Below are 26,756 nucleotides of genomic sequence, written 5' to 3' on the forward strand. Positions count from 1 at the left end.
GTGATGTTCAAACCTTATAACTTTTTTCTTATTTCAAGTAGGACATTTTTGTCCGAATATTATTTTTGCATTTAAGTATCGCTATTTTTCTTGTACTTTTTAAACGTTGACTAAAAACTTAAAGATTATACTTCATCGTTCAAAAAATAAATTAGTAAATTTTGCAACAACTCTCTGAATGTCTGTCATTCATTTTATTTGATTCATTTTAGGATTTGACTAATCTGAATTCGAGTCGAAAAGTTATCCTTTAAATGGTAAAGTGTTTTCTATCAAAGACGATTTTACTCTTTATACTAAAGTTCAAACTCAGAGATTTATAATTAATAACGAAAAGATACTTATCATCTTACCATAATATTTAATAATTCTTACCATAATCTTTTAATAATGATGCTTAGTATTTTGTTTTTTTCTTTTTAATTTGTTTGGTGATGCTTCGTGAAATTGACATTTATCACTACCTAAAAGTAGAAAATAAAGCAAAAAATCAATGACCACCCATGAGCATTGTCATGAATTATTAAATACTTTTTTATTCTTAATTAAATATAAAATTTTCTAGCACGAATTCAGATTCAAGCTGACTTTGATATTTAATATAAAAATCAAACATATATATATTGAAAAACAAGAATAATGGAACAAATCTTGGCATACTAACATGATTAATACCAAGATCATTTATTTTTTCTTTTTATTAATAAATAAATACTCTCGACTTCCAAAGGATATTTTATTGGAATTAGCCCTGTCCGGCGGGTACGAATTCAAATTAGTCGGGTTCCAATGCAGGTACCGAACAACAAATGAAAAACTAAAAAAAAAAAAAAACTTTTGACCTTTGAACTAATTGTTGCATGCACCATGCATCTTAATTTAAAAGTTGCAAAGAAGTACCTTCCCGTTCATATTTACTTGTTCGTTTTTCTATGGACGTAAGAATTAAAAAATAGTAAATGATAAAAATAACTTTACTATATTATCTTTTGAATATAATAAATTTAATGCTTTAAAAAATACGTTAGATAATAAATCTTACTTAATGCTAAATGTAAAATAAATAAAAATAGATAAATTACCTATTGATTTTATAAACTGGACAAGTATGGTAGAACATTCTAAAATGAAAAAGCTAACAAGGAAAGATGGATGCGAGGAGTAATTATACAAACCGTCTAAGTTATGGGCACGCTTCACTTACGACGTCGTATTTATGTCATGTTTTCTTCAAAAAAATTTTACTTTTGAAGAATTCAACACGCATTTTCGAACATTTTAAAGAGTCAGAATAACACAGTAAACCGTAAGAACTTCTAAAGATGCTTAAGAGACTCGTCTCACGTCAAAGATAAAAGCCCATTACTAGTTGGGCTTTCAAGCAAAGGAGCCCATCTGATAGTTGGACTTGGGCCCAAGTGATGAGATAGCAGCTGGACCACTATTTAAGATATAGACAAAGTTCATAAAAAAATAAAAGTTACGTAAATCTCAATACTTTGGGATCGTTTGGTTTGAGGTATAAAAAATTCAAGAGATAAGTTATCTCAGAATAAAATAAAAGACCACTTAATACCTTATTTGGTTGGAGGGATTAATCCAACCCGGGATCACTTATCCCACCACTTTCCCCTTAGTGATGAGATAACTTATCCCATATACACGGTGAGATAAGTTATCCCGGGATAACTAATCCGGATAACAATTTCCCAACCAAACGACCCCCAAGTGTTAATTACTCATTATCCTATTTTTTATCAAAATTACTTTAAAGTCTGAATTTTAATCATTCGGATACATCACTTAACGTTGATACATCATCACCAGATACATCACTACCCACAACTCCAACTCCATCCAAATACATCCTTTTTTCTCCGTTAACACACACTAGCGGAACACTCCCTCAGTCTACACCGATCCAAGCTCCATCCTCGTCGAACTTGCATCGGCGGAGCAACCACAACAACTCCAAACTGCCACGAGCTCTAACTCGTTAAACCCTCCACCGCCGGGCACTGTTTCGGCTGAATCCCATACTCAAAAATAAAAAATCTCCTCCTCTTCGTCGAAAAGCACATAACCGTCGCTCCAACTAGCCAACCGGTGAAACACCACTATCCACCCAAATTCACACAAGAGACACTCATCCCAATACATAATTCTTATGTATCAGTATACAAATCTCATTCCGATGCCTAAGTCTTATTGTATCAGTAACACACATCTCATTTCGATACATAAGTCTTATGTTCATTTAGATACATAATTTTTGTCATATTTCAAGACACACTCATCCCGATACATTATTCTTATGTAATGACAAAAATTGTGTATCAGAATATTTTTTTGTATTATTGATACATAAGATTTTATGTATCGGAATGAGATCTATGTTACTGAAGATTCCAACGAGCTACTGCTACATCCATTTCAGTTTTGTCAAAATCTTCATTATTCATCACCTACTAAGACTTGATATATATAATACGTCAATATCTAAATAACATTCTCTTCCTGCGTCATCGACCTTCATTCTTATATTCTAATTAAAATGATAGCGGTTATTTTATTCGTCGCATGTGTGCAGTATGCGTTGAATCATTGATGAGAAGCGCATAGCTCAAATTAAAGTGCTATTTTTCCATCGAAAATGTTTCTGATAAATATTTGAAGGAAATTTTTATCGAAAATTCACGTTTATTTAGTAGTACGATTGTGCTAGGAGCACATAAATAACAAAAAAAAAAAAAAAGGAATATAAAAAAGATCAAGAATTAATTTATCCAAATTTGAGAGGACATTTATGATAGAATTCTTCAATAATTATGAAACAATTATGAATCAATGGAATTTAATCATTAGTTATTATTTGGATAAGCCTTTATTACTCTGTCAAAATTAATTTGTAGAGGTTAGACTTTTCATCTTAGATCTTTTTTCACCCCTTTTCATTGATTGTACATTTATTCTAAAAATGAAAGTATCACTTACAAATGGAATTTTACAATAATGTTTTTCATCACTATCAATCAGTAACGGACGCCAGATTTTCATCAAGAGAGTTCACTATTGTCCTCAATACATACAATAAAAAAAATATTCTTTTATATATATAATGTCCTTTTTTACAAAAAGATTCGAATGAACTAAATATAATAGAATTTTTCAATGAATAATATTTCTCAAAAATTCACATTAAGTGTTGTTATTTAAACAATCTTTCCAATGATAAGAAAGTTAGGAGCATAATTCTAATAATTATTACTATTAGAATAGTTCTTTATCTTATCATCTTTTGCAAATTGACATATCATAAGTTTGTATTCTGTACTTATAATATTTTTTTAATCTTTATCACATTACAATTAAAAGAATAAAAAATTTAACAAACAAGTACCAAAAGATAGTATAAAAAAATATTGGATACTTATCTTCCAAACCAAACAATTATAAACATTAATTTCCATGACAGTTACGAAGTATAAATTATAACACAAGATTTATAATTTATTTTATCTTTTTTTTTGTGTGTGTTCCTATCACATTATTTACGATTGCGTAGCCACATATAGTTTAAGGTAATTAATTGATATTCTTCATTGAAAAATTATATTATGTATATAAGAATTATACAAAATATATAAATTCAATATACTATATATAATTTCGAACACCCTTAGCGAAATTTTTGATCTCGCATTTGATTGATTATTAAATTCATTAAGAAATCAATATTTATCCTTTCGTACTATCAACTTATTTGGATAGTTCCTTTATCTTGTCAAGAAGTATTGTCCTATCATTACAAATTTTAGAAGTGGTTTCCTAACTCTTTCCTTCCTATATTATTTTATGTGATAGTATTTGATCGGATACAAAATTTTACAAAAAATAATAATTAATTTTTGAATATCGAAGAACTGAAAATAAAAGTACTCCACATATTAAGGAAGTAATAAGTATTTTGAAGTTTATATAATTTGAATCTCGAGAAGCATAAAGTGACACGGATTTAAATAGAAATAAAGTAAAAATTTGTGAATTGGGACAACAAACAAGACCAAGAGATTAATTAGGCACTTATCTTCCAACCAAATAAATATTTTAAAAAAAATCTATAGATAAATATGAACTTTTCTTCATTATATCAAGTCTTTGGCATGTTATGCATAAACTATATAGTATATTATATTAACAAAAGAGATAAGAAATGACTAGCAAATAAGCATGCCAAGACCAAACTATTTTTAACTTTACGTTTCCATTGAATTGATACAAAAATACAACAACCACCTTCATTTTTTTGTTTATATCTAGATAAACAAGGGGGCAATTCGAGCACAAAGCATTTCACATTAGCAAAGTTTAAGAAAGAGTCGTATCCGAAGAGGTATGATGTAGATAACAAGTATTAGTGACCGATTTTACAGCTATATATCACACGTTAGCAGGGTTTAAAGAAGGGCCATATTCGAAGAGGTGTGATGTAGGCAGCAAGTATTAGTGACTGATTTCACGGCCATCCCACGTTAGTAGGTTTTAGGGGAGGGTCATGTTTGAAGAGGTGTGATGTAGACGATACGTATTAGTGGCTGATTTCACGGTGGCTGATTTCACGGCCATCCCACGTTAGTAGGGTTTAGGGAAGGGTCATGTTTGAAGAGGTGTGATGTAGACGATACGTATTAGTGGCTGATTTCACGGCTATTCCACGTTAGCAAGGTTTAGGGAAGGGTCATACGGGGTGATATGGACAAGTAGTATTAGTGATTGATTTCACGGCTATCCCACATTAGCAGGGCTTAGAGAAGGGCCATATTCAAAGAGGTGTGATGTAAGCAACAAGTATTAGTGACTGATTTTACGATTATTCCACGCTAGCAGGGCTTAGGAAAGAATCATACTCGAAGAGGTGTGAGGTAGACAACAAGTATTAGTGACTGATTTCACGGCTATCCCACGTTATCAGGGTTTAGGGAAAGGCCATTTCCAAAGAGGTATGATGTAGGCAACAAATATTAGTGACTGATTTCACAGCTATCTCACGTTAGCAGGGTTTAGGGTAGGGCCATACCCGAAGCAAGGGCAGAGCTACATGTGCTCCAGGGGGTCCCCCTTCAACGAAAAATTATACTGTTTTTATACTAGTTTTACATGATTGAAAATATTTTTTATGCATAAATAGTAGATGTTGAACCCCCTTCGACTAGTTCGTATATTTACTTCTTAACCCCTCAATGAAGATTTTAATTGCGCCACTTATCCGAAAAAGTTTGATGTAGACAAAGAGTATTAGTGACTGATTTCACGACTCGAACCTATGTTAAAGCTAATTAATAAATGGCAATATAATATTGAAATGGTACAAAAATACAAGTGTTAAAAATTGAGATAAAACATCCAAAAGAGGTTCACAAGAAGCAGCAAAATCTTGGGAACATTCTTGGAATAGTACTAATTTTATCTATTAGGATATATGCGTTTAGTATTCCCCATTTTTTGAGTTGTTTCCAAGAAATGGATAAAGCATTTGTGGATCTAATTAATTAATTATGGACTTCTTGCAATTATGTATGTCCCAAAACTTTTTTGTAGCTAGACAAATTCATGACTTGAATATTATAGATTTCTCTACTAATACTAATTATATATATGATCTGAGTTAAAGTCACTGAAATCGTCTGAACTCGTAAAATGCTTGCTAGTTCTACCCCTAACTTGTTTAAGGTTAGTTTAAGCTCACTACATGATATCCGTTGAGCGATGACCCTTCCACTCAACCCTGTCAAATCACTACACCCCAACTCTATCCAAGCTCAACGCGATTCAAGCTTGAGCTTGATTATTAGTTGAGAGACGACTCTTCCACTTGGCACGGTTGTAGCATTGCGATCACTATGGCCGGCCAACTATCGTTGCTGCTTGATCGACAGGATTCGAGCAAGCAAAAGAGATATCATCACTAGCATCAAGATCGTCACTATCAAATATCAAGAGGGCAACCCGATGCAGTATGTGCAGGGTTCGAGGAAGGATCCCACCGCAAGAGTATTGTATGCAGTCTTAACTTACATTTCTGCTCGAAGCTGTTTCCAAAACTAGTCTTTAACTTACATTTCTGCTCGAAGCTGTTTCCAAAACTTGAACTCGTGACCTCCTGATCACATGACAACTTTACCGGTTACTCCAAGGCTTCCCTTCTGTCAATATCAAATATCGATCTCATCAAATAGAAGATCGTCAGTACCATCAATATCGATCTCAACAAAAAGAAAACCTTAAACTTAGCAATGTTCCTCAATAGCCATAACCAAGCATTAATGTTGTATACTTCCAACAACATTAGTTCCAAAGGCAACATAAAAGAACCACTACACTCTTGGGGTGCAAGTACTATACCATTGATGCATTAGTAATGTGCTATGTTGCTCGGACTCTTCAAAAATGTCAGTGGGTGCACGTCGAATTCTCCAAAAGTAGCAAATTTTTGAAGAATCCGACACGGGCGCGGCATCAAAAGTGAAGAGTCCGAGCAACTTAAGTCTCTGTGGAACATGAAAATTTTTAAGATGAATGGAACCAACCAAAAAGGTTCAAATGAGCCATTTATAATTTTTACCCAAAAAAATGTAGTACTATCACCTTGAGAATCCAGTAACTACACTGTATACAACCTGCCCTAGACAAGTCATAAGAGTAACTATGAACCAACAAATGTACTAAACCTTCAACTCCCTAATGGGCTGGCTGTGAAAATGGAAATTTGCTGAAAAACTATTAAAACTATGTTTCTTTCAACTGTTTCTTTGCATATGACCTCTGAATTCTATGATGTTTTTTTCTATACAAAGGATGTAGGACTCTTATCTATGGAGTGATCGTCAACGGAGGCGGCGGCGGCTTGATGGACCGGCGACTTAGGTGGTAGCTGCATTGCTGCACTAGCTGTTGAAAGGCCTTGAAGCATTTTTATGACTTCAGATGGATCATCCAGATAGTACTTAGCCATACTCGGCTTCTGGCCGACGGTGCAGGCAAAGACTTCTGTGTGGTCAGACAGAGATTTGTTGTCTAAAGAACTTGCAATGCTCTCGAACATGTCTTCATCCGATCTGTCATCACCTACACACAAAACGAAATCGGGGGACTTCCCTTTGCTTTGCATCGAGGCCAAGAGGCTTTGAAAGACTAGACCTTTGCTTACATCCTGCAGAATAGATTTGTATACGCGTATATGATGATTTTGCATGTAATTGACGGATTATTGTAGCAAGGGTGTGTGATTTTTCATACCTGTGGTTTCACTTCAACAATGTGCTGGCCTCGTTTAACGACAACAGGCTCGTTAGCAAGGACGCTCTCGAGGTGATCAACTAGCTCTTTAGCCTGCCAAATACCAAAGTCAGGGTCAGCTTCAAGATGATGCCACACTAGTGCACTTTCCTTCTGCTCTATCGACGAACCATCTGTTGCCTCAGTGTATTTCTCCATAATAGGCAAAACCACTTTTTTCCAATCGAGGTCTGCAGGTACAGGACGAGATTCCCAATCGGAATCCTTACTCCACCTTAACGAGACACAAAGCAATTGAAAAGTGATTATAGCAGCAGCACAAAGATAAAAATCTAATCTTGAATTATAAAAGGTCAAGTTGTTACCTAGTGAAATAACCATGCTCCGCTGACAAGCCAAGTTTCGGACACGGAGAGAACCACTTGCTGAGCGTATCCTTTCCTCTGCCGCTCACAATAAACACGATATTCTTTGGATCACTGCACAAACCATTCAGAATTGAGATGACTTCCTCACTTGGGGCTTTGTCGAGCTTATCCTCTGGCAACATAGTACCGTCATAGTCGAGTAGGATAAGTCTGCTTTTTGTCAATTTATAAGAAGAGACAATATGTGCTACCGAAAGCTTCCTGAAATTCGGACCGAGGGCAACGACCCTGAAACCAAGACCAAGGCCAATGCCCCAACATCTCTTGCCATAATGCTCTCCACAAGCTCTCTTGAGGTCTTGATCGAAACTCCTCGCCCAATATGCAACGTCATGAGAAGAAACATATTTGTAGTGTTTCTCATGACGCAATTCTTTCTCCAACTCATTCATCATGGATCCCGAAAACATACCATTGGCTACACTCTCAACGTCCCACGGATTGACCCTGATGGCACCACTAAGCGACGGAGAGCAGCCGATGAACTCGGAAACAACAATCATACTCTTTCGTCGTTGTCCATCACCTAGACCCAAGGCCTTATCCAAATTACTGCTGCTCTGCCTGGAAACCGTATACTCATAAGGAACCAAATTCATTCCATCTCTAACGGCATTAACAACAACACACTCGGAAATCGCATAGTGTGCAATCTTCTCCTGCGTAGAAACCGGACCGTTAATACAAACAATAGGTTCATACCCCGGTTCCCCATATTTCCTATTGATCTCAGTAGCGATCTTCTTAACCTCTTCTTCAACCTCTTTGATATCATTCCCTCTACTTCTTGGGGGGTTCGTAATCTGAACCAATACGATCCTTCCCCTCAACGCCGGGCTTTGCTCTAAAAGCTGTCCCATTGCTAAAAACTTTAAACCAATCCCTTTAAACATGTCCATATCATCGATACCTAACATCACGATCTTCCCCGCATACTTCTCTTTCAACTCCTTTGCTTTCTTCCCCGTATCAGGCAACGACATAACATTTTGGATCTGCCCCATGTGAATACCAACAGGAAGGATCATAATAGTCACAGTTCTACCGAAATAGTCAATACCAATGTAACCCCTTTTGGACCGATAATCCAAGCCCAACATCCTACTACAACATGACAAGAAATGCCTAGCATAATCAAAAGTCTGAAAACCAACAAGATCACAATTCAACAAAGCCCTCAAAATCTCATCCCTAACAGGCAATGTTCGATAAATTTCAGACGACGGGAAAGGACTATGAAGGAAAAAACCAACTTTTATCCTACTATACTTTTTCCTCAACATAGTAGGCAAAACCATGAGGTGATAATCTTGAATCCAAACATAATCTTCATCTGGATTAATCACCTCATAAACTTTATCAGCAAAAATTTTATTCGCCGATACGTATGCCAACCAATTAGACCTATCAAATCTTACACCATGACTAGGTGTAACAGGCAACATGTAATGAAACAAAGGCCATAAATAATGCTTACAAAAGCCATGGTAATACTTGTTGATCAAATCTAATGACAAGAAAGTTGGAACACACCTAAATTTCTCCCACAAGAAGTTCGCAACTTCGTCTTGATCATTCAATTCGATATCAGCTTTCAAACAACCTACATAAATGACCTCCAAATCTGATGGCAAACCATCTTTAAGCTGCAAAATCAATGTATCCAAAGCAAATTTATCCCATTCAAAACACCATTTTTCATCCTTAAAAGCTTTCACTGGTAACTGATTTGCTACAATGATCCTTCTACTCCCATTCGTCACACCAGGTGAAGAAGCAAGAGCAACTTCAAATCCTCCTTTCTCTTCTCCTCCATCAAAATCTGTTAGTATCCCTGGAACATTCATCAACTTTGGGATTCGAGCCCGATCAGCAACAGAACAGTCATCAAGATTAAGCAGATTGAAACAAGATCTTGACAACATAATGACTAAACCAAAAAAAAATACACACAAAAACAACAACTTGCGTATGAAAATCAAGAACTTAAATTGATAAAAGTTGAGATTTTTACAACATATAAGGAACAATAAACAGACCAAACACCAATGATTCTTGAAATTCAAATGCTGAACTCAAAAGGGTGCTTGACAGAAACACACACAAACACCAAAAACACAGACAACCCCACCAAAAAGAACACAAAAACAAAAACTTGGGTATGAAAATCAAGACTTTAAATTGATAAAGTTGAACACCAATGATTCTTGAAATTCAAATGGTGAACTCAAAAGGGTGTTTGACAGATACCAAGAAAAAAAAAAAAAAAAACACTACCACCACCAAAAAGAACACAAAAACAACTACCTTGGTATCAAAAATCAACACTTTCTATACACCATAATTAACAGCAATAAACACAAAGCAAAACTCCAATTGATTCTTGAATTTCAAAAATGGTGAAATCAAAACTCAAAAGGGGTAAAGAACATTCATCAACTTTGGGATTAGAGCCAGGTCAGCAGAGACAGAACAGTCATCAACAAGATTAAGAAGAATGAAACAAAACAAGATCTTAACAACATAATTAACACACACACACACAGCAAAAACAAGAACTTGGATATGAATAATTAACACTTCTTTGAATAATAAAGTTGGGAACTTTATACCATTAATAGAGCAAAACTCATTTGATTCTTGAAATTCAAATGGTGAAATCAAAAGCGTGTTTTAACAGACCCAAACACACACACAAACACCAAAAACACACACAACAACAATAAAAAAAAAAAAAAAAAAAAAAACAAGAACTTGGATATCAAAAATACACTTTTTAATAATAAAAAAAGTTTAGAACTTTATACCATAATTAGAGCAAACTCCTTTGATTCTTGAAAATTCAAAAAAAAATTTGAAGAATAATTTTTTTTCTTTTTTGCTTCCTTTTTTTTACCTATGGGTGTTACAAATGAAAAGTTTATACTTGATGAAAAAACAAGAACTAGTATATAAGAGTTTCATGGAAGAACAAATATGGAAAGTAAATAAAAACTTAATTAAGTCTTATATATATATAATGTGTATATATATATATATATATATATATATTTCTCTATACAAGGAAGGTGGTGGTGATTGAGGATAAGAACGAAAGGGAACAGGACCGACTTTACACCAATATGGGTTACTACGTAAATGGGATTTTGGAAGGTTTGAGATTTGGTGGGGTGGGCGTGGGGGTGGGGGTAGAGTGGGGGTAGGGGTAAAATGGGGGTGGGGTAGGGGTATACTAATCAATGCCAAGATTTTATTTTTATTTTTTTTTATGGTCAAGATTTGATTTTTATTATGTTTGATGGTTCAGATCTTTCGAAAACAGTTTTTTTAGATAATCGTAAAATATGCATATACAATATACTTTAATAAAATATTTATTTATTTATTTTATTTTATTGATCTTTCATATCTATTTTAGCTATCAGGATAAGATTTTACAGAACTGTTACGAAAACATAAATTATAAGTATAATTGACTAATAATTTTATCTTAATCTTTTTATATGCCTCTTAATTCTGAAATAATTAATTATATGGATAAAGTTGGAAAAAATAATTAATTTATTCTTAATTGTTTCAGTTTGACAACTGTTTTAAAACAATGTTAAAGGAAAAATATTTAAATTTTGGTCTTTCATATATATCTTGAAAACAAAAGAATTATTTTTTTCCTTTTTTATTTTTTCATTCTAATCTACTTGGTGTAGTTGTAACGTTTTCTCTCTCACTAGAAAATCTTTGTTTTCTCTCACTATATCTATATAATAAAACTATATAATTATGGGTCAATATGTATGTAAATATTTATTATTGGGGGTGGGGGTGGAGGTGGGGTAGGCGTAGGGGGTGGGGTGTTTTTATTATAGGATTATATTAGGTCACATGTTAGATAACGTGGTCATTTTTTACACGAAGTTTACTAGTGGTGTTTATTGGTCTAATTTTGATACTATGATTCTTTCTTCCATCTTGGAAAATAACAAATATATGAGAAAATAGTTTTAATTAGTTCAGGATAATAGGATCCTCCTAAAGTTTGAATATATCTTATCAATTTCGTATATAGTTCAAGTGGAAACAGAGCATTTTTCCTAAATATTTTTAAAATTTATTTTTACTGTATAATATATGGATAAAACCAACATCATTTTCAATATTTGGAAAAAGGAAAAAATATGGAGAAAATAATCTTGCAAAAAAAAATTTGTAAAATTTGAATGTCTGAGGAAGTTGTTTGAAGTTATTTTAGGAAAGTAATATATCGCGATTTAATTTATAGGTTCACTTCATGGATTTATGTGCTATAACGAATAATGAAAAAAGTACTTGATTAACTGTATAGTTGGTGAATAATAATTGGCGGCTTTGTTGAACTCGATCTGTGTGATTTGGATGTATTCGCGATAATAGTTCAGAAAAATTAAATTTTGAAAATTGGTGCGCAATCATAACATCTGATTTAGCTGTCAGAGATTGTCGGGGGAAAGTGAAAATAGCATGATCTTGCTTGTAAATCATGTTTTATGAAATAATTATATACCGACAAAAAAAAATTATGCAAGCATGAGAATGCAAGTGGTTGTTTTCGTGGAATCCGATCTATTTATTTGATTGTATACATATTTGAAAATTGGTTTGTAATTATAATGTTTGAATCAGTTATCAAAGATTATCTAGAAAAAAATAAAAATAATGTGATCCTACTCATAAGTAAATATCTTGTGATCTACTTACATATCTTATTTAACGATGTTGTGCTATGCTCAAAATGAAAACAAATTAGCAAAATATGTAGTTGATAAATATAAAGTATCAATTGTTAAAAATCGTCTGTCTCTACTCATATATCTCATTTTATGAATAAAATAATCTAGAAAAAAAATATGCAAAATTTGAATGTTTGACGAAGTTGTTTGAGGTTATTTTAGAAAAATGAATATATCGCGATCTGATTCATACATTTCGCTTTATTGAATAATGTGTTATAACGATAATAAAAAAAAGTACTTGATTAACTCTGTACCTGATAAGTGACAACTGATGGCTTTGTAGAATTCGATTTGTTTAATTTGGCTGTATTCACAACAACAGTTCAGAAAAAATAAAATTTAAAAATTGACGCGTAATCATAATGTCTGATTCAGTTGTCAGAGATTGTCGGGGGAAAGTGAAAATAGCGTGATCTTATTTGTAAATCTCGTTTTATGAAATTATATAACGGCAAAAAAATAGTAATCAATTATGCAGGTGTGAAAATGCAAGTGGTTGTTTCTGTGGAATCCGATCCATCTATTTTAGTTGTATGTATATTTAAGCATTGACGTGTAATTATAATGTTTAAGTCAGTTATCAGAGATTATTTAAAAAAATAAAAATAACGTGATCCTACTCATAAGCAAATATCTTGTGATCCTACTCACATATCTTATTTTACGATGTTGTGTATCAATTGCTAAAATTTGTCTATCTCTAGTCATATATCTCGTTTTATGAAAAAAAAATAATCTAGAAAAAAAATGCAAAATTTGAATGTTTGTGAAAGTTGTTTAAGGTTATTTTAGGAAAATAAATAGGGAAAAGTCTCAAATCTGCCACTGAACTATCAGAAATGGCTCATTTATGCCATTCGTTAAAAGTTGGGCTCATTTATGTCATCGCCGTTAAAAAAATGGCTCATCAATGCCATTACTTTTTAACATCCGGTTTTAAAAAACAACCTTACCACGTGACAGCTTATTAGAGGGCCACGTCATTTTTTATTTTATTTTTTAAAAAAATAATTTTCTTTTCAATTTTTGTTTTATCCATTAAAAAGAATCCACCCAATTTTTTGATTCATTAAAAATTAATTTGATCTATGCTTTTAAAATTTGATTAATTTTTCATGATCAAACAAATATTTAAAGAATTATTTTTTTTAATCTACTACTATAATTTATAACCAAACGCTATTCTAATTAAGCATATAGTATGTCTTAGCATACATGAAATATTTTGTCAGCTGAATATAAGTAATATTTTAGTTTTTTATTTTTTTCTTAAGCATAGAATGGCATCAATAGTATCAGGGGCGGCTTAAGAAAATTTATAGACTAAGGCAAAAATCAAACGGAGGCCTTGCGTTTTATTTTTTTATATAATTTTTTTCTATAATAGTATTTAATATATTTCTTAAAATTTGTAATTTATTATTACTAAACAAAAATACGTCCCTCAAATTTTGTGGTCTTAGGCGGCTGCCTTTTCTCCTAAAGGGTTGAGCCGCCCCTAATCAGCATTCAACATTTGTACGTAACACTTTGTGCATCATCATTTATCATTGCAAAAATAGGAAGGCGACAACATGACGACATATAGAGTATACGTAGAGTTGGCAAAATGAGAAGCTAACTATTAATAATATAATGATAATATTTGATGTTTCTATATCCCTTCAGTTTCAACTGAAAAATGATAAAAGTTTTAGTTAACGTGAATCTTAAAAAAAAATAAAAAAATAAAGTGATAAAAAGCGTGGAGTGTATACTCTCTCCGCTCCCTTTTAGTTACTCGTCCGTCAATTAAAATAACTATTTTATTATAATATATTTATTAAATGATGTTTACTATTGTATTTGAAACTAATTTGAAGCAAAAAATAATTAATATTAAAGGTAAAATATGAAAACAATCTTAATATGTCAAAAATGACAAAAAAAGAATCGAACGAGAATGTTTTAAGAATATATTCATGAAAAATTAATCAAATTTTAAAAGTATAGATTAAACTAATTTTCAATGGATCAAAAAGTTGCATGAAATTTTTTTTAATGGATCAAAAAAAAATTTAAAAATAAAAAAATAAAAAATGATGTGGCCCTCTAATAAGTTGTCATGTGGCAATGCTGTTTTTAAAAACCAGTTGTTAAAAAGTGATGGCAAGAATGAGCCGTTTTTGTAACGGCGATGACATAAATGAGCCCAACTTTTGACGGATGACATAAATGAGCCATTTCTAATAGTTCAGTGGCATATTTGAGTTTTTTCCCAAATAAATATATCACAATTTAATTCATAAATTCGCTTTATGAATTAACGTGCTATAACGAAAAATGAAAAAAGTACTTGGTTAATTGTGTATTTGGTAAGTGACAACTGGCGACTTTGTTGAATCCGGTCTATTTAATTTGGTTGTGTTCGCAACAATAGTTTAGAAAAATAAAATTTAAAAATTGACACGTAATCATAATGTCTGATTCAGTAGTCAGTGAAAATAGCGTGATCTTACTTGTAAATCCCGTTTATGAAATTATGTAACGGAAAAAAAAATTCAATTATGCAGGTATGAAAATGCAAGTGGTTGTTTTTGTGGAATCCGATCCATCTATTTTAGTTGTATGTATATCTGAGCATTGACGTGTAATTATAATGTTTAAGTCAGTTATTAAAGATTATCAAGAAAAAATAAAAATAACGTGATCCTACTCATAAGTAAATATCTCGTGATCCTACTAACATGTCTTATTTTACGATGTTGTGTATCAATCGCTAAAATTTGTCTATCGCTATTCATATGTCTCGTTTTATGAAGAAAATAATCTAAAAAAAAATGCAAAATTTGAATGTTTGAGGAAGTTGTTTGAGGTTATTTTAGGAAAATGAATATATCGCGATCTGATTCGTGAATTTCGCTTTATGAAATAATGTGTTATAACAAATAATGAAAAACGTACTAGGTTAACTGTGCAGTTGGTAAGTGACAAAGGACAACTTTGTTGAATCTGATATATTGTGTTTGGCTGTATTCGCGATAATAGTTCAAAAAAATAAATTTTGAAAACTGACGCGTAATCATAATATCTGATTAGTTGTCAGAGATTGTCGGGGAAAAGTAAAAATTGTGTGATCTTACTTGTAAATTTCGTTTTATGAAATAATTATTCGACAAAAAAGAAAATAACCAATTATGCAAGTATGAAAATGCAAGTGGTTGTTTTCGTGAAATCCGATCTATTTTTTTTTACTGTATACATATTTGAAAATCGATGTGCAATTATAATATTTGAGTCAGTTATCGGAGGCTATCTAGAAAAAATAAAAATTGCGTGATCCTACTCATAAGTAAATATCTCGTGATCCTACTCACATATCTTGTTTAACGGAGTTGTATTATGCCCAAAATGAAAACAATTTAAATCAATTGTTAAAATTGAGTTCAGGAGATAATAGAATTCCCGTAAAATTAGAGTGTATCGTAGTAACTTTAGTCATAGTTCGAGATGGTACTAAATGCTTATCTCCAAAAAATTAATTGATGAATTCGATCTGTTTATTTTTTTTTGTACTTTTTGCAATAGTTTAGAAAATAAACTTTTAAATTTAAATAACAATTGGTTGCTTTGTTGAATCCAATTTGTTTACGAAAAAATGTGCGAAAAATACCTGTACTTAGGCTAAATTTACAATTACGTACCCTGAACCTTGTGGAGGTCCTATGACCCCCTAAACTATTTTTTACCATATTTAACTGCATATTTTTGCCGCTTATCAAATATTTGTTTCTTAGCCGCTCAATGTGCGTGAAATACACACAGTAATCTAAGTGTCAAATATATGTTAGTTAAATACGATAAAAAATAGTCTAGAGGAGTCATAGGAGACCCGCAAAGTTTAATGCGAAGTTGCAACTTTCGCCAAAGTATAAGTATTTCCACACCTTTTTTTTCTTCTGTTTATCTTAATTGTATTTTTAAACAGTTTAGAAACTGAATTTTAAATTTCGATTTTTGAATCAAGACAGTGTTAACATGCAATAAAATAAAAAAATAAAAAACCACATTTCTTATAAATCAATAAGAATATTTAAAATGAATTTTATTTATTGATTTGACAGTAATCATCATCTCTTAGTATGAAATAAAATAATTCACTCCTCGATATTTACATCAATTAAATAGATGCATATTGTGTGACTTCATAATCAATACATTCTTACCTTGATCTATCACTTATAAATTGTAATAAATATGAGTAAAATTTTATCCCTATATAATAATATACACACAATAATAGGAAAAATAATATTTTAAAATCTAAAAAGCAAATTCATGCTTTGCTAAATTTTGTTGTACAATTAATTATTCTCAACAACTTCACTTTGATATATTAAAGCATTAAGCCTGTGACATGCTGAAGAATTAAATAGACAAGATACTAAAAAGAGATAATTTGAAATTGAATAGGAAAAATAAAGTGTGAATGTAGTAAATATATATATATTTTTAATTAAAAGTCTCGTGTTTGAGTTTTGACTGATGGTAAGGTTCAGATTTTCACTAATGAAAGTCGAAACGTAAGAAAATTCAACATGAGTTTGAGTTTTGACTGATGATGAAGTTACAATTTTCATTAATGAAAGTCGGAATGTAAGAAAATTCAATTATTATTACATATACATTACAAAAATAATATTACAGTTTTTTTTGGGTGTCTGTCTGATTAGCCTTCAATATTTTTCGTTGCGGTGAGTTAATTGTTTCGGATTTTTTTGGTTTTGGGTTTCTATTATTACTGAAATGATTAGAATCGTAATTGACAATTTGGCTGCTACAAATCTTCTAACCGTAGTTGTGTTTATTGTTCGTATTTTGAAAATTACGATATGCAAGTCTCTAGTTCTGCCTTAATTAGATATGACTGTTTCAAATTCAAAATAAAAACATTCGATGCTAATTATTAATGAATTTGCATTTTTAGGTATAATCAGTTTTTTTGCCTTTTTTTTTTTGTGTGTGTGTGTGAGTTTTTCGTTAGGGTGAGTTAATTGTTTTGGATATTTTTTATTCTGGGTTTCTACGATTACTGAAATTGATTAGAATCGTAATTCACAATTTGATTGCTACATATCTTCTAGACGTAGTTATATTTATTTTTCGTATTTTAAAAATTAACCTTGGATGTATAATTTGTTAAAAGAATGTTTTACCCCTAATACGAGACTGTTCGGTATAAATTCAAATTTAGTTGAGACCAGCTTGATTCGTGTTATTAAAGTAAATTTCGAGACTAACAATTAATCCCGAAGGATAACTTAAAGCGTGAAACAGCTCAAACCAAATAAAGAGTCCATGAAACTCATCCATCTCCGATGTAAGATTCCTTTTAACATCAGATTTAGAAAAGCACCCAATAAGTCAAGAAGATAGCTGACTGCTTTAGTTTTCAAGTGGAACCTTAAAGCTTTGAACGTTAATACGTATATTCGAACTTTTCGCACACCCACACTCCCCGGGTTCGAAGCGTTGGATGTTAATATCTAGTACTAGATGCGTGAACACTCTATTCGGGGTCCCGACTCTAAATTCTGATAGATACCACGCTAATGAAATGAACATTAAACCCAACTCAATTCTAAAAATTAGCTTAAGAGTGATAGATCGCCACACAATATTAAAAATCCAAAATCTACCATACATGTTCGCAGTAACGGAGCCTGAATTTTCAGTAAGGGATTCATAAGTGAACATACGAACTAACCAAAGGCGATTCAACATCTAATATATATACATAAAAAAATAATTTAACCATGTATATATACACTCCAACTTTTCGTCGAAGGATAGCTTTACCCCTGCATGTCCGATGTGAGATTCCATTCATCACGTATATCGAACTTCGGATGAAAAAATTAATTTTAAAAAAGATAATTAAATTTTTTTTATTTTTTTAAAAATAAATAGGAACACGTTTTACAAGGGGGGGCCTTTTTTGAGTATTAACAGCTGTGACGAGTCGACGCTGCGAATTTGGATAAAATAAAATAAATAAAAAGAGTACAGCTATGTACTACTCATGCGTGTCTGCTAGACAACCTAATTAAAAAAAAAATGTCGACAAAATTATTACGTGGGAAAAAATATGTAAAAGAGAAAAAAGTAAAAAAAAAAAAAAAAAAAAAAGGTTTTAATTACTACTCCCTCCGTTTATATAAAAAAAAAAAATTATTTTGATTTGATATAAAATTTAAAAAAATAAAGAGAATTATTTAATGTATTATTTAACGTATTGTTAAAAAAAGAAAGATGTTGTTCTTCTTTAAATAAATAAAAAAATAGGTTTTTTTATTTAAATGAAGAAATTACTTTCTTTACTTTATATATTTATATATAATTATATTTTGCCTGTCTTTTTCACTACTAAAGAATGAGAATTTTTTAGGAATGAGACCCTATTTAGCGCGAATCCGGATTAGTCGGGTTTCAATGCGAGTATCGAACATCGGATGGAAAATCCCCCCAACAAAAAGAGATTGGAATATAACTTGTCGATCACGTTTTTATGGATATTTAGTAGATATTAATTCTAATTGATTTAATCTAACAATGGAGTTAAGATTTTCACTAAAGAGTTTCAAAGTATGAGAATTTTTTAGGGAAGTCTGAGTGAAACTTTGTTGGAATTTCGCTCGTCGATCGTGTTTTCAACATATTTTTAATAGATTATAATTTCGATTAATTCTACTCTATGGCGAAGTTAAAATTTTCATTGAGGAAGGTCAAGTATGAAGAAGTAAATATATAAATAAGCTAATGAGATTCAGCATTTACTATATATACATAATAAATAATAACTTTAACCTTATACATATACAGTGTAATTTTTCACCGAAAGATAATTTAAATGACTCCCTTAATCCCTTTGCATCCACTTGGCCCTGCCGACGGTCCGTGATCCTATTTGAGATATTCGTAAAAAAACAAAAAAAAATCTCTTCAACCTAAAATAAAATAAGTATCGTTTAAATTTTTGACACGCCCATTAAGAAAATATTTGATTACGTAATATTTTATTATAAGAGTTGTTTTGACCAAATGACTCTTCATCTCTCCCCTAAACTTACCCTTATAAGATAATGTTCTTTTCAAAAATAAAAATAACAATTACCTTATTGGTTTATAAAGCAACAATCATTTTAGACCAAATTAGTTAGGCTAAAAACAACACATATTTTGAACATGAGGAAATATTTAATATATCACATGTTTCAATATATAGTAAAAAAGCCTACAATATAGATTAGAGTTTCATTTAGATATACATTAGAAAATGGATTTTTTTTGTTTCCTATCTGTTATCCGGTACCTGCATTGGAGTCCAATTAATTCGAATTTGTACCGCATAGAATCCCTTTCGGGGGGGGGGGGGGGGGGGGCGTTCCCTACCAAGGATTTTTTCATACCTAAGACTCGAATCCGAGACCTCTGGTTAAGGGAGAAACAGCTCATCCGCTGCACCACATCCTTTAATAATGGTGAAAATGGAATATTTAATATGAGCAACTTTAATTTATGCTAATATTTAAATCCACATTTGTTTTTGGATCAAATTGGTTTGCCAAACACAATACTACTAAACCCTACAATATAAACAATTAAAACATAATGAAAGTTGTTTTGAGTCAAACTTCAATTAAATTTCTTATATTTTACTTCGGGACGAGATGTTAGAGGTTGGATATAAGGGGTATGAGCAGAGGTAGAGGTATGTCAAAAAATATTGACGAGAGGTGACTGGACGAGACTAGCAGTGTAACGTCATGTTATCGAAGATATGACTTTAAATAAGACGATGTATGAAGGTCACATATTATGGTAGAATGTTACTTTTTGTTGTCCGCGGCGTAATATTAGTTATATTCTTGTAGTTCTTGTTTCTGATATCTATCACTGTGTGTTATTTGTTGTGTTTCGATTGTCACATTGTTTTGTTGTTGTTAGTGTTCCGTTCTTGAAAGCTATGCACCGGTTTTCTTTTTTCTTTTACTTGGATTTGTTGCACGTGAACCGAGAGTCTTTCGTAAACAACATCTCTACCTTCACGAGATAGTGATAAAGTCTACGTATACTTACCAACATGGGTTGTGGTGCAGCGGATGGGGTTGCTCCTCCCTTAACCGGAGGTCGAGGGTTCGACCCTGGGCATGGAGAAAACTCTGTTGGAAGCGCTACCCCCCGAATGGGGCCCTACCCAGCGCGAATACGGAGTAGTCGGGCTCCAATGCGGATACCGGACACCGGATGAAAAACCAAAAAAAAAAAGTCTACGTATACTTTACCGTGTTTGGACTCCAGTTATGGAATTTCACTGGATACTTATTTTGCTGTAGGAAGTCTCATTTTGGAGGCAAAAACGTTTCTATCAAAAATAATTTTATTTTTAAAAATTATAAAATTTGAGATCTTTTATTAAAAATAAAGAAATACTTATCATTTTATCGAACGAACGATGGATAAAGAGTTACCACCTTACGTGTTAGAAATATAATATTTAATGTTCATTTTCTTCTTCTTTTTCACTCCCTAATCTGACAAAAGTGCAACTTATTAAGCTAATTATTAGTGATTATCTAGAAGTTTTGACTGTTGATTAGTGAAATTTTGTCTAATTTTAATTGATTTTTTTTTTTTTAAAAAAAAAAGAGAGAAAAAAGTTACTTCCTTCGTATGATCATATTACTTGTCCATGTTACTAAAATTATATGTCCAAAATTATTTGTTAATTTACAAATCAATATAAACTTTTGATTAAATTTTACATTTTTTCCTTAAAATTAATTCTTTTTTAAATTATAAATATATTGACCACTTACAAAAAATATTGTGAAGTTGTAAAAAAAGTTCTTTAATTGTTAATTTTCTTCATGCACACATTAAGTGAAAAGAACACATTCATTGTCTGGATAACACATATAAATAAAGTGCACTAAAAAAATAAAAGGGTAAATTAATAAAAAATATAATTATATTCTTAAAGAAGTTTATATATTCATTGTGACAGTAAATTCATAAATTTTGCCATTAAAATAATAAAGTTGCCACGATGGATTTGTTTTGTGTTAAGAATAGATAATGTTTACACCTATTATTTTAATGGGACCAGTTATTAAATCTAATATTTTACTAAAGAGGATAAAGTTCAATAATTTTGTTATTAATGAGTAATAAAATTCAGCAATTATACATGAAAATATCATTTTTGATACCATATAAGTTTTTATTCCTCCATATAAGTGGGTTTGCAAAAGGCATTATTAGATTATTGTAGTTGGTTGGGTAAATATTATAATTAAATTTGTGTGGTTTACCAAACAAAGAAAAATATAAGTGTGAATTGGCCATGCGGGGGTTGGGGGTTGGGGGTTGGAATTTAAATTTTATCTGCCAGAAATATAAAGTAAGACTCCATAATTCGATCTTTTTCGAAACTCAATATATTGCAGAAATTTTAGTGCGTCAGACTGTCCTTTGTTTTTACAATAATTGTGTTGTCAGACTAATTTATGCTCACTTCGACTAATTTAATAGAACATAAAACTGCTATCCTCCACTAATATAAATATCGACCCCTGGACGATCTATAACCCGCCTGGGGGTCTTCGGACGATTTTCAGCTCAAAACACGTTCGGATCCCGAGCTCACTCAGAAAATCGTGAGGTATAACACTCCGATTTGGCTCGAAAACGGTCTGTTTCCGTTGTCCATTGTTTTTACAATAATTGTAGTGTCGGATTAATTTGTGCTCAACTCTACTAATTTAACAAAATATAAAACTGCTATCCTCCACTAATCTAATTATTGAATAATTGTACGAGCCACCGTCCCACCCCTGGCCGATCCACCGCTCGCCTGGGGGCCTTTGGTCGATTTTCGGCCAAAAACACTCTCTGGCCCCGAGCACATTTAGAAAATTGTGAGCTATAACACACTGATTTGGTTCGAAAACGATTCGTTCGCGTCGTTTCGCGCTATATATAACACTCGGGCCCCAAGCACATCCAGAAAATTGTGAACTATAGCATACTGATTTGATCCGAAAACGGTCCGTTCGCGCCGTATATATATATATATATGTTACATCCACCAATGAATTAACAATATTAGCCTTTTTTTCTATGTTAAGAAAAGTGATTTTTTGTTCGAACATTATTTGAATTTGAGCTATCTCAAGTTTTTTCTCTTACAATTTTGTCATCAATTTAACTAATTAGGCACCTAATTAAATAGAGTTAGATGCTAAGTTGGATAAGGTCAATTTGATAACTTTTGACTATTTAAAGATTTTGTTCTAACTTTTTGCAGTACATTTTGACTATAATGTCCTGTTTATGTTCTGTATTTTAGGTTTGATATATTTGGATATTTTCAAAAGCAATTAATTTTGACTATTGGGTCTCTTTTTATTTTAATTTCAGTCATATTTATTTATACTTTTTGGGACAAATTTCACTTGGATGATATATCAAGAACTACTCCACTTTTAAGATATAAAAAGAAGAAGAAGATTTTTTTTCTTCTTTTTTGACTAACTTGTCCCTTATCTAAAAGATTTTATATATTTATATATATGGATATTTTACTAAAGTACTTTGATCATTGAAAGTATTTCACGATTCTTACCTTATGAGTTAGTTATTTTCTTAATACAGCATGAGAGCATGATTTAAGTATTAAATATTTTTATTATTTTATTCACATTCAATGTATGTTTTAGTTTGACATTGTATATTAACTTATTAGCTTATCGTATCTTAGTTAAAAAAATGTGTTGTAGTTTTTATATTCTTAAATAATTTTCATTTTATAAATAGCAATATCGTGATTGAAAAGAGCAAAATTAAAACAATCACCATTTTAGATATTCACATTAGTTAGATAAATTGAGTTTTGATAATTATAAAATGAAATAAATTTCTAATTCACTTATAAAAGAATGTTTATTGTCTATTTTAAAGAGTACAAGAATTTTTGATACATCTAAAAAATTTGAAACCAAGACTATTATTCCAATATAAGTCAACCGTACTTAAAATTAGTTTATTTAATTGCTTTTCTTTCTCATTTATTTAGGCAAAAAAGTTAAGTAAACAGCTTTCTAATTCAAATTTTTGTACTTCCCATATATTCCTTTGTCCTAATGTAACTTCAAATTTTTTATAATATCCTTTTGATATGATTTCTAGCCACATTAATTTTTATGGTTTATTTTAAATTATAAGTTCAAAAGTTTTTATTTTTTAAAACTCCATGCTCATTTCTAGCAGTGATTGTTTTAAGAATAAACAAAAGTATATAAAATTATCATTATCTTGGGAGTAATAATTCCTATTATTTTTTGAAAATGTTGTGGTAATACTTTATTTGTCTCAATTTATATGACTAATTTTTTTTTATTCAATTTTAAAAAAATGACAAATTGCTATGTTTAGTAGTAATATTTTGATTTTAAAATATTTATTTTATACTTAATGAAATAATCACATAAATATCTATGACTTATATTAGACGGCATGTTTCAATATTTTTTTTCTTTCTTAAATTTTGTATCGTATCAAATTCTCTTATATAAATTGGGAAAAAATATGTGAAAAATACTTGTACTTAGGCGAAATTTGCAGTTACGCACCTTGAACTTTGCGGGGGTCCTATGAACCCCCTAAATTATTTTTTACCGTATTTAACTGGCATATATTTATTTGCTCCTTATCAAATATTTTTTTCTCACGCGCTCAATGTGCGTGAAATACACACAGTGATTCAAATGTTAAATATATATCAGTTAATATGGTAAAAAATAGTTTAAGGGGGTCACAGGACCCCCGCAAAGTTCAGGATACGTAACTATAAATTTCGTTATAGTATAAATATTTTTTACATCTTTTTCCTTATAAATTGAGACGAAGAAAGTATTTAAGACGGAGGTAGTAGAGGCCCACATATACAAGTGGCCACGTGTCGATCATAGAAGCCAAACGTGGCATTGTCCATTTTTGCTCGAACTAGCCAGCCAGCCAGCCAAACCCCATTGCACTTTATAAGTGACCCATTATTTTTTCTTTATATCGTTTGAAATATATAATCAATTATTTCAATAATTATAATTTTTAGATTAATTTATCTTATTTAGAAAATGATGATCGTGCTCGTCTTGTACCTGGCCGGTGCCCTTTTGAGCTGTCAAGCTTATGCAATGCCAAATATTATTAAGGAATGTTTTACGTTCTTTTCTGATCGATTTTATTTTGAGCTGTAAGTCTAATTGAAACAATCTCTTTACCTCATCGCTGAGGTAAATGTACAATTGGCATATAATATAACCTGTTTATATTCCATTTTGTAGGAATACGCTGAATATACTATCATTATTAAAAAAAATAAGAAATTATTATTTTAGGATTAATTTATCTTATTTGAAATATGACGATCGTGCTCGTCTTCCACCTGGTCAATGCCCTTTTGAGTTGACAAGCTCATGCAATGCCAATGTCATCGAGGAATGTTTTACGTTCTTTTCTGATTGGTTTTCGTTTTGAGCTGTTGATCTATTTGAAACAATCTCTTTACCTCATCAGTGTGGTAGATGTATAAGTTGCACATAATATAATCTGCTCATATCCCATGTACTTTGTAGGAGTAAACTGAATATATATTGTTGCATTATTATTTTTAAATTAATTTATCTTATTTGAAAGATAACAATCGTGCTTGTCTTACATCTGGCCAGTGTCCTTTTGAGCTGGCAAGTTCATGCAATGTCAATGTTATTGAGGAATACTTTACGTTCTTTTCTGGAGGATTTTTATTTTAAGCTATGAGTGTATTCGAAATAACTCTTTTACCTCTTTATTGAGGTAGATGTACAATCTGCGTATGATATAATCTGCTCATATCCCATTTTATAGGAATAAGCTGAATATATATTATCACACTTATCTTTTTAAAGAATAGAATAAAATAATTAATATTTTAAGATTAAGTTATCTTATTTGAAAGATGACAATCGTGCTCGTCTTGTACTTGGCCAGTGTCCTTTTTGAGCTGCTCAGGCTCATGCATGCGATGCTAACGTTATAGATAAATGTTTTACGTTCTTTTCTGATTGATTTTTATTTTAAATTGAGATCTATCTAAAATAATTAATTTACCTCACCTCTGAGACAAAAATACGATCTTCATATAATATATCTTTTCATATCATCATACTCCATTTTATAAAAATACGCTCAATAAAATAAAAGATAGTAGTAGCATATATCATGAACAATTATTTTCATTTCATAGTTCATAACACCACGTCATTACATTTTTTTGGTAACCGACACGTCAACTAACAGTGGTCGTGTTAAATTTACACACGTGGCTACTCCTTATTGGATGATAAAAGTAATCATGTGACAGTAGATAAATATTCAGCACTACCTTTCATAGTAGTATATATTTTGTTGTCTCATAATATAACATCTTACTCTTCATTTAAAAAAGAATTATCCATTTGAATTGACATAAAATTTTAAAAAATAAATTATTTTATAATTTTAAATTAAAGTTGCATTAATTTTTTTTAATTATATGTGTTTAAACGTATCAAATAAAAAATTAAAATTAAAACATTACAGAAAAATAAAAAAAATCATTTATTCAAAATAAATGAAAATAAAGTAAGTTGTTTATTTATTTTTTGAAACGAAGGGAGTATTTTAGTATGTTGGATTTTTATTTTTTTTGTATGACTGGAAACTCCAAATTCTTTGGACTAACTACAACCTCAAGAAAACTGTGAGGTAATAAATATACTACATCAAAATACATGCAATTTATGAGATATTATAACTATTTAATACTTCATATGAAACAAATGATAAATTTAATCTCAAATTTTATTTGAGATTATTTTTCTTTATTTTTCCGATTTACCAAATGATCCCACCTTACTATTAGTTGTCTTGAACTTTTTAAATCGTAAAAGTTACATATATCTCAATATTTTTAGAGTTTATTACTCTCTATCTCAATCAATTATTCAGAGCAAATACTTTTTTTTTCCAAAAATCACCTTGTGTTTCATATTTGCATTGTAATTTCAAATGATTTGAATTCACAAAATATAAGGTCTAATTAAAAAAAGAACGTAATAATTGAGAAGTTGGTTCAATAAAAAGTATATTACTTAAAAAATTGAATAGTTCAAGACTCGTTTAATACACATATGAAATAAAT

The 26,756-nt window shown here is 31.0% G+C and overlaps 1 protein-coding gene across 2 annotated transcripts; it reads right to left on the minus strand.

Moving 5' to 3' along the window:
• Positions 1-6,592: 6,592 nt before the first annotated feature.
• Positions 6,593-10,774, minus strand: LOC107877529 (probable alpha,alpha-trehalose-phosphate synthase [UDP-forming] 11). 2 transcript variants are annotated; one of them, XM_016724194.2, is made up of 4 exons: positions 10,532-10,731; positions 7,662-9,574; positions 7,297-7,570; positions 6,593-7,210 (listed from the first exon to the last, which is right to left on the minus strand). In XM_016724194.2, the coding sequence occupies exons 1-4, from the start codon at positions 10,532-10,534 to the stop codon at positions 6,845-6,847; spliced, it is 2,556 nt and encodes an 851-aa protein (XP_016579680.2). In that variant the 5' UTR covers positions 10,535-10,731; the 3' UTR covers positions 6,593-6,844. The 2 variants fall into 2 exon arrangements, with proteins under 2 accessions (XP_016579680.2, XP_016579679.2); XM_016724193.2 differs by having other exon boundaries at positions 7,662-10,774.
• Between the last annotated feature and the right edge of the window lie 15,982 nt (positions 10,775-26,756).

The sequence above is a fragment of the Capsicum annuum genome, chromosome 7, assembly GCF_002878395.1.
Source record: "Capsicum annuum cultivar UCD-10X-F1 chromosome 7, UCD10Xv1.1, whole genome shotgun sequence".
NCBI classification, from domain to species: domain Eukaryota; kingdom Viridiplantae; phylum Streptophyta; class Magnoliopsida; order Solanales; family Solanaceae; genus Capsicum; species Capsicum annuum.